Consider the following 8,894-nt stretch of genomic DNA (forward strand, 5'->3'; position numbering starts at 1 on the left):
AAGCGGTTCACTGGTCACCAATGGCAGTGATGTGTTAGGTCACTTTACTTACCGACAGCTTCTCTTTGTCTTCATCTTCGCCAGCGCTATGCCACTCGCTCTCTGTGTCTGTCGGTTCCACCTCTCCTGTAACAATGACTTTTCTCTGCAAATAAACCAGTCACATTGTCAGCATCCCTGATAACTGCAGACATCCTGGCATAGGGAAAGCTGCTAGTTACATCTACCCTAGAGAAAGCATCTCTGGGGCCCTAGTGATGGATATGTCCATAACATCCAGTCAGTGGTGGTTATAGGTCTATTGTACTATATGGCCAGCAGTACAACGGACAGTATCAGGAGCTCCGTCTGAATAACTCCACGGGCACTCAACATGAAAACAGATGTATGACCATTGCTGTCTGTCTCCTGAGACTCACATAGAACACAAGGTGCATGTAGTCGCATCATGAAATACCCTAAAAGAGCAGGTGTGTAATCGGTACTAAACCACAGACAACAAGGACTGGTCATACTTGTGTATAAAGGGCTGCCATTACTCTGGAGAAGCAGACTAACATATACTGAGAGCCTAATACCCAGAAGGAATGCCATGGACAGAGGTGGTGCCCAACTAATACCCAGACAGCCTGCACTGGACGGAGGTGGTGCCCAACACACAGACAGCCTGCACTGGACATAGGTGGTGCCCAACTAACACCGAGACAGCCTGCACTGGACAGAGGTGGTGCCCAACTAACGCCCAGAAGGCCTGCCATGGACTGGGGATGGTGTCCGACTAACACCCAGAAGGCCTGCCATCGACGGAGCCCGACTAATGTCCAGAAGGTCTGCCATATATGGAGGTGGTGCCCAACTAATACCCAGAAGGCCTGCCATGGATGGGTGTGGTGCCCAACTAATACCCAGAAGGCCTGGCACCACCCCACAAGCAATGCCAAATTGCAGCTTTATTGCCTAGTGTATGGGGGCCATAACAGGCAGAAGAGATCTAACTTCCTGGCCCAGTGGAATGGGCAGCAATCCCATCACTCATCTCTCAGGTAGATGTCACAAAAACCAGTGGTCGGTATACCTTATCAAACAGGGGCTCGTATAGGGCTGCATACTTCCGCTCCAGATCATGCACTTCCTCATAGAATTTAGCCTCTATGTGTGCACACTTCTCCTGCAGCTGTTTCAGGGCGTTGATTCTTCGTTTTACAGCTTTCGGTAGACTGTGAAACAAAGAAAGCTTCATTACATTATCAGGATTAAGGTGTGTGTGTATACATACATATACACACACACACACACACACGATATCAGCGGCAGTAGGGTCCAGGGGGGTGGCCATCATCAGCAAGTGCATACAACCTTGCCGAAGCGTAATGAGAGACGGAGGTGGAGGCCATACTGTATTCTGCAGGGCCCTAGTTAACGATCCGCTCCCTCGTCTGTACATGCAGATGATGGAGGGGGGTCGTTAATGACTGGTGCATAGGCCGCTGGGCAGGGCATACATACTAGGCGATGCCATGGTAGCCATGGTGAAGCAGACATTACACGACTCACTGGGAGAATGTGCAACAATAGATCTTCTTATAGCTTATATGCTCACTGTACTGGACAGAGTTGTAATATGTGGACTGATTTATAGACCAGCGATGTGGAAGACGTGGACAGGGGTAAAATGTGCACATGTACGGTAGGTATTCAAGGGATTTATCTGTGATGTTGGCCGACTTACGTTTCAATGTAGCTCGATGGCGTCTGAGAGACCGTGTCCAGTCTTTCCTGGAGAGCGGCCAGGACCTGGGGATTCTGCATTATCTGATCCGCCAGTTTCTCTGTTTATAGGAGAGACGTCACATATATAAATCACTTGCACCTTCTGCTCCTCTATTGAAAGACTTTGTATTCCTTTGCTATTTTATAGCAGTTTGGACACTTTTATTCATTGCACGAAGGACATGCCAGGTGCACAGGTGAGAAACACCTTCTCAAGTCGCCCCATTTCCCCTCTACTTCTGGAGCACTCACCTTTCTTGTCACCTGCATTTTTATTGCCTTCCATGGGCTCTCCAGTAGTCGGCTTCTCTAGAAGAAAAAAAATCCAGGATTGAAAACGTTAATAAAAAAGGACAATTAAAAACCATTGCAATCCGTGTATTCAGGAAAGCATATTCCATTACTGGGAGGATGACACAGCGACTTACATTGTAGGTTTAGCTGCAGGGTTAACTATCAAAGGTCATAACATCCATTGGGCCGGTTACAGATGACTTGTTCTAGCAAGCCCCACCCACCAGCGGTTACTGCAACCAACAGGTCAGTGTACACAGCCACAGCTGAGACGTTCTCAGAGGTGGGCTAGGCGTACTGGCGCTTTCAGATATTCAGCTAAACATGGTCAGCCAGGCAAATAGACACCTAGAAATCTCAAATTCCGTGCTCTGTATCCCTCATGCAACTTCTCACATATTCTACAGCAGTGGCAGCCAACTGCAGTCCTCGAGAGCTACCAACAGTTCAGATTTTCTAGATCATCTAGCTGGGGCACAGGTGCACTCATTACCAACTGACACATTATAAATGATCCACAGGTGAAGCTGATTACTTTACTTATGATTCTGTGAGGAGACCTGGAAAATGTTAACTGTTCGTAGCTCACGAGGACTGGTAGCTCTCAGCGTGGTAAATTACAAATACCTCTTTTCCACCAAAGTCCCGGGACTTTACTTCTTTTGTCCTGCAGCACTGACCTGGGATATTCACATATTGGCACTGTTTATACCAAACATGGGTGCAGTGTCTTTTGGCCTGTGCTTAGAGGTTACATCATTTCTAACCACCAGGATAACCAGCAGACCCTGACCCCTGGGGCGGGGCCTCAGTCCCATTAGGTCACGCCCCCTAATGGAGGTTGCCCACATCACGCTGATGGCTCCAGCCTCCTGCGCACACTTACCTGACCGGCACTGCTATCTGCATAGCAGGGCACACAGGAGGTATGGACTCTCTGCATACTGTTACAGGGTCCCAGGTCAGATGGTCAGGGTAATCCACTTACACCGTCTGCTACCCTATTCCATTGGGCAAAAACCCAGGTTTTTCAAGACAGTGGAAAAAAGGGGAATAAGTATCAATTCATGTTTTACTAAAGTAAAATGGTCCAAAGTGCTCCATATACAGGACACGGACATGTCACACACAGAGAATGCTGGTGTCACATTGAATGCACCGCAACCCTCTTATTTTACTTGAAGTCTGCTGCATTTTCAGACTTTCCAAACATGCCAGTAATCTATACTCTGTAAACTATGGACTTACAGCTGTCTCCCTGTTTAAATATAAAAAATAAAAACAAATTCTAATGAATCGAAATCTGGAGAATTAAAGGCCGTGCAAACTAATAGCATCCATGCAAATGTTCCCATAGCACCATCTGTAATGCTGCAGAGTGAAACGGAGGCTCCAACTATAGCCACCATTATAATGAATAGACTACAGAAATCATTAATGTTATAGGCTATAAAATCGGATCTATACATTACACAACCCTTACTAAGGGGACACCTCATTGTTTGATATATTGTATATCAATGTTCAGCAGTTGGCTTACTTTATACTAATGGTTAATAACTGGCATATACAGTATAAATATTTAAATGTACTATAATGTCTGCATTATTTACAGCAGGCCTGGTCAATCTGTGGCTGTCATGCTGCAGTGAAACTACACGTCCCAGAATGCCTTGCCACAGTTATACCATTATCGAATAAAAAAAACTATGGCAAGGCATGCTGGGATGTGTTGTTTCAGCTGGTTGGCAAGGCCCGGTTTATAGGATACCATGTAAATAAGCAAAAAAATGCATATATGAAAGGAAACTAACGATAGTGATTTAAAACAGTATTGCTTGTGTTCTAATATTTATATATAACCTATAGTTTCCAATGGCATCTGGTTGAAAGGTCGACATCATTTGATTGACATGTGGAATTTTCTCTTCTTTTTTTTTCACTTAACTTGTATATTATCTGCGAGTCCCACATTATACATATTTAAGCAATCATCCACTAAATACTGCAACCTACAACATATAATGTCATTTCCAGAGCAGAAAACCTCTCGTGTCTAATCATGGACACTCCCAAACCACAGGAGTCCTCATACAAAACATCCAGGACATTTATTTGTGTAAGAGATTTTGTGGCGCTATGTAAATGTGCCTGCTGAGACCTGCGAGGAATAATGTAGACAGTGCGCGGCTGGGACACAAGACGACTCGCCATACCGGTTTAGACACCGTGCCCCAACGGCAGCCATCATAGTTGCAGGGCTCTATGGAACCACCACCTAGCCAGCAACACGCACCAAAACCAGCCAGTCCGCTATACCGGAAACATGCCTGCTGAACTTATATTAGCAAGAGTTACATATGAACCTGCAGTCCACGTATGCCTGCATAAAAGAAATGACTTACAATATGGGCAAAATCATTGGCTGTACGAATCAATACATTCATGGCAAACCAATCTGACTATTGTAAGTGCTAGGAAGTCTCATATCCAGGTATCCGTCACTGGAGCATATAGATGACACCGGGGACATACGGTTAGTGTAAGCCGGGATCTCTGTGGTCAGATGCACAGTGAGCGGAGAATACAGTACCTGCTGCATACAGGTGTCTGTCATTGGGGTGTATAGAGGTAAGACGGGGAACTTGGCAACAGGGAGCAGAGAACACAGTATACAATGCAGAAAGTACAAGTCATCATTAATATACTAGTGAAGAAAATGCATAAAAACCAATCTGATTTAATAGCCCTGAGAACCACCAATCCCCATACACAAGGCGTCACTCACAGCTGTGTTATATTACCATGTACAGGTTCTGGGTCTTCTCACGGGGACCAGGCTACTGCACATAGTACAGCTGCTCATTTCCATTTTGGATGATTCAGCTAAACCTGGGATGCTGACACCGCACATAGGGGCTGTCTGTCACTGGCACACACACCGGATTCCTGCATCAATACCCTGTCCACTGCACAAGAGGTCAGGCAGCCCTGGACACCTATGTGTATTTAGAAGAAGTTTGATTGGATGAGGAGCAAGCAATGTAATCCTCCTCTGAATCCCCTTCATGCAGCCTTGAATGTTTCCATCGGGATGCAGTTAGTATCCCGGCGGTCGAAATCCTGACACCGGAAACCTGACCGCCGAAATCCCGGCACTTTGTCCCTCTATGGGTGTCCACGACACCCATAGATGAAGAATAAATTAGTGTGCCGAGCGTAGCGAGGCACCGGGCTTGCTGGGTAGCGAGCCTGGAAGGGGGGGCGATCCACGTCCCCCCCCCCCCCCCTTGTCGGGATTTCATACCAATCCCTTTCGATCAACAAGTGTACAGCGGAGGCAATGCCATACTATTGTCAAAGCATAAGTCCCAGCTTCACACACAAATACTAGGAAACAAACCGGACAATTCTAAAATCACAAGTTCAATTCAAATGTCAGTGATCAACTGCTTGTACAGTTCACTGGTACACCCTCTGGTGACTGCGCCTTTGCTAGGTCCTTTTATACTAGATTACAGTTCTGAGCTGCAGCTGTAACGGAACAGTCGATACCAAGGCTATCTGACGACACTGCTCTGTGCCATGTACGTATCAGCACTTGTGCGTCTACTAAATGTTTCCCCAAGTCACAGAAGAAATGCATTTGGTCACAGACTGCCTGGCTGGGGCAGACAAAGGGCGACTTGTTAGACTGCAGAAAGCGGCCATTGAAGACCACAGCACATCATCTAGTGCTCAGTGACGCAAGTGGAACTCTTTACCGAAGAAACACCAGGCCCTGAAACATAGGAACATGCCTTTAAGTAGAATCTGTGGGGCGGGGGTGTCACAGAAGCCTCAGCTGGCCATCATACTGATCAAACCATCTGATAGCAAGGCCCAGCACAGATATCAGCCTTGTGCACTGCAGAGGCCTCTGACCAAACACAATGTGCATTATCCATAAACAGGAAGCCCAAAGTGTCTGCACTATCGCTGTGGTGACGTTACTGCTCGTCTGTGACAGTAATAGCCGCAACACAGGGCAATCGGTTACATATGGGAGGAGAACAAACGAACAGAAGATGTGTTCTGTCAGATTTCCAGCAAATAAGAACCCAATTTTCCTGCCATTTTCATGCCATATACACATAAACTGAGTGGCGCTCTCCAGGGCACAGCTGGCATACTCGTCTATACTGCTATCACAGACAGAAGATATATTGTGTACACAAGGGATGAGCTAAAAGCCCACAGATGCAATTCCTCACATAACATGGAGAGTAGATTCTTGTAAATCACAACCCAGCCTGTAACACCGCTGCTAAGAAGTACAGGAGATACACAGAGAAATAGATAGCTATCATATACATGCACACAGCTGGGGCGCTTATGCACATATAGAAAGACTCCTGGCAATCATTGCTAGCGCCACCTACAGTACAAGTACCTGGGAGCAAGGAACCCAGGGGCCAGCTGGTTTATATACTCTGTAATTGGGTGCTGTGGATCCCTTGTGGCACCATATAAATAAAAGGTCACTTCCTGTTATTCAGGCTGATTACGCACCCTATTCAGTGTACACCTCCTTTCTGCTTACTACACAGTGCACTTCTGTATCTGAGCCAGCAGAGATGGAGCAATAGCCTTGTAGAAAGGCCCTGTGTGGATGGACAGGTTTACATGTGTCACAGCAGATAAGATTTCAGCTGTTTGACATGTATCGGCTCCCCTAGGACAGAATCCTAAAGATGTGGCCCCAGCTGTCTTTAATGGGGTAGGGGTTGGGTTAGGGATTTTAAAGTCTTTATAATTTTGCATCTTTAGTGTCAGGCAGAAGTAGGTGATCACTACATTGATCAGACAGTAGTAGTGGAACGGAACTCCACATAATGATTGAGCCACCTACATGGTATCTAGATTGTGTGCCTGATAACATATGCCGACTCCTACACAGTATATAGCACAATCTGTATTTATACTGTAATTTATAAGCTTATGAATTTTTTAGTTATTTTAATACAGGATGTGTGCCCAAGACACCATCAGCAGCCTATATATACACACTCTATGCTTCATGTCTTGCAGCAAATGTGCAGCATTTATTACTACACAAAGGGATTACTTAGTTCCAGGGTTGGAACATGACAACTGCCACCTAAATGTGTATATAGGGTTACAGGCTTCCTCTTATGCAACAGCCACGGGCCATGGACACACTGGAAGGGGCCTGACATTGCTCCACAGCATATGCCCCAGTGGGCACTAGGGAGGAGGTCCCTGAGGGTACCAACCATAAGGACTATAGATTGTAAGCTTGCAGCAGGGCCCTCTAACCTCCAAGTCTGTCTGTCGTTACCCAGTTTGTTTTATCACTGTCTACCATTATAAAGTGCAAAGGAATCTGCTGCGCTATATAAGAAACTAAATAAATAAGCATACAAAAGGATCCCTTAGGGGGGAAGCTCAGGAGGGGAGCACTGTGTACCAGGTGGAAGGGGATATGTCGGAGGGCGTGTGAGTGGGAAGCCCAGGAGCGGAGCACTGTGTACCAGGTGGAATGGGACATGTCGGAGGGCGTGTAAGTGGGAAGCCCAGGAGCGGAGCCTTGTGTACCTGGTAGAAGGGGTCATGTTGGAGGGTGTAAGTAGGAAGCCCAGGAGCAGAGCCTTGTGTACCAGGTGGAAGGGGACATGTCGGAGGGCGTGTAAGTGGGAAGCCCAGGAGCAGAGCCTTGTGTACCTGGTGGAAGGGGTCATGTCGGAGGGCGTGTAAGTGGGGAACCCAGGAGAGGAGCACTGTGTACCTGGTGGAAGGGGTCATGTTGGAGGGTGTAAGTAGGAAGCCCAGGAGCACTGTGTACCTGGCGGAAGGGGTCATGTTGGAGGTCAGCATTGCAGCCATAGCATGTATGTTTGTGGGATACAGACCATTGTAGACACAACAGCACTCCTTATACACAGGCAGCACTCTCTCGCTGTGGGGGTTATACAAAGTCACAACTTCTATAGCCATCATTCTATACAGATCTATGCCGCCAGGAGGCACTGGCCAAGGCCACGTTCCGGGATGCTACGGCAGGTCACCGTGCACCTGGTCCCGGCCTAATATACAGAGGCGCTGTGACCGGCCGCGTACAGGGGTGTTCCGGCTGTGACAGGTCACCATGTGCCCGATCCCGGCCTACACAGACAGGAGGCACTGTGACCAGCCGCGTTCCGATGTGTTCCGGCTACGACAGGTCACCGTGCACCTGGTCCCGGCCTAAATATAAAATGAGGCGCTGTGACCGGCCACGTTAGCGGTGTGTTCCGGCTAAGACATGTCAACATGGTCCCGGCCTAACCAGACAGGAGGCGCTGTGACCGTGCACGTTCCGGGGTGTTCCGGCTGTGACAGGTCACCATGCGCCCGGTCCCGGCCTATGCTACACATGAGGCCGCCAGCCTCCCCCACCTGAGATGACACTCCAGCCGCCACGGCACCGCTTCCCCTTCCCGGGCCTGCCCCTTAGCCCTGCTCCACAGCCGTGTCCCTTCACCTCGCTTCCTCCCGCAGCCGCTCACCTGCTTCCGCCGCCTCAGATCACCGCACTCCGGCTCCACAGTGTGTCCAGTGCCGCTCAGCCACAGCGCCTCCCATTGGCCGAGCCCGGGAAGGGGCGGGAACGCAGCTGTGTGCTGATTGGCGGAGCAGCTGTCACTCTGATCACTACAGCTGTTCCCTGTCAGTGCCCGGATCACATGAGGCGGCTGCTTCCCATCAGCAGCAGCCTGTTCCCCTGGCAGTGCCAACTGCTACCAGCTGCTGCGCCACCTATATATACTGCTGCCAGCCCTTGGGCCACC

General features: G+C 48.3%; 1 protein-coding gene across 3 annotated transcripts in view; it reads right to left on the minus strand.

The window, feature by feature from the left end:
- NAP1L4 (nucleosome assembly protein 1 like 4) overlaps positions 1 to 8,754 on the minus strand; it is a 29,102-nt gene extending 20,348 nt beyond the window's left edge. For 2 of the 3 annotated variants that reach the window (XM_083163924.1, XM_083163926.1), the window contains exons 1-5: positions 8,613 to 8,754; positions 2,023 to 2,079; positions 1,730 to 1,829; positions 1,076 to 1,217; positions 53 to 145 (exon numbers count right to left, since the gene is read on the minus strand). In XM_083163924.1, the coding sequence (XP_083020050.1) occupies positions 53 to 145; positions 1,076 to 1,217; positions 1,730 to 1,829; positions 2,023 to 2,056 (369 nt within the window). In that variant the 5' untranslated portion in view covers positions 2,057 to 2,079; positions 8,613 to 8,754. The remainder of the gene's footprint in view (positions 1 to 52; positions 146 to 1,075; positions 1,218 to 1,729; positions 1,830 to 2,022; positions 2,080 to 8,612) is intronic. The other variant, XM_083163925.1, reaches the window with a different exon arrangement.
- Positions 8,755 to 8,894: the final 140 nt, after the last annotated feature.

This window comes from Crinia signifera, chromosome 11 (genome assembly GCF_055691185.1).
Source record: "Crinia signifera chromosome 11, ASM5569118v1, whole genome shotgun sequence".
NCBI lineage: Eukaryota > Metazoa > Chordata > Amphibia > Anura > Myobatrachidae > Crinia > Crinia signifera.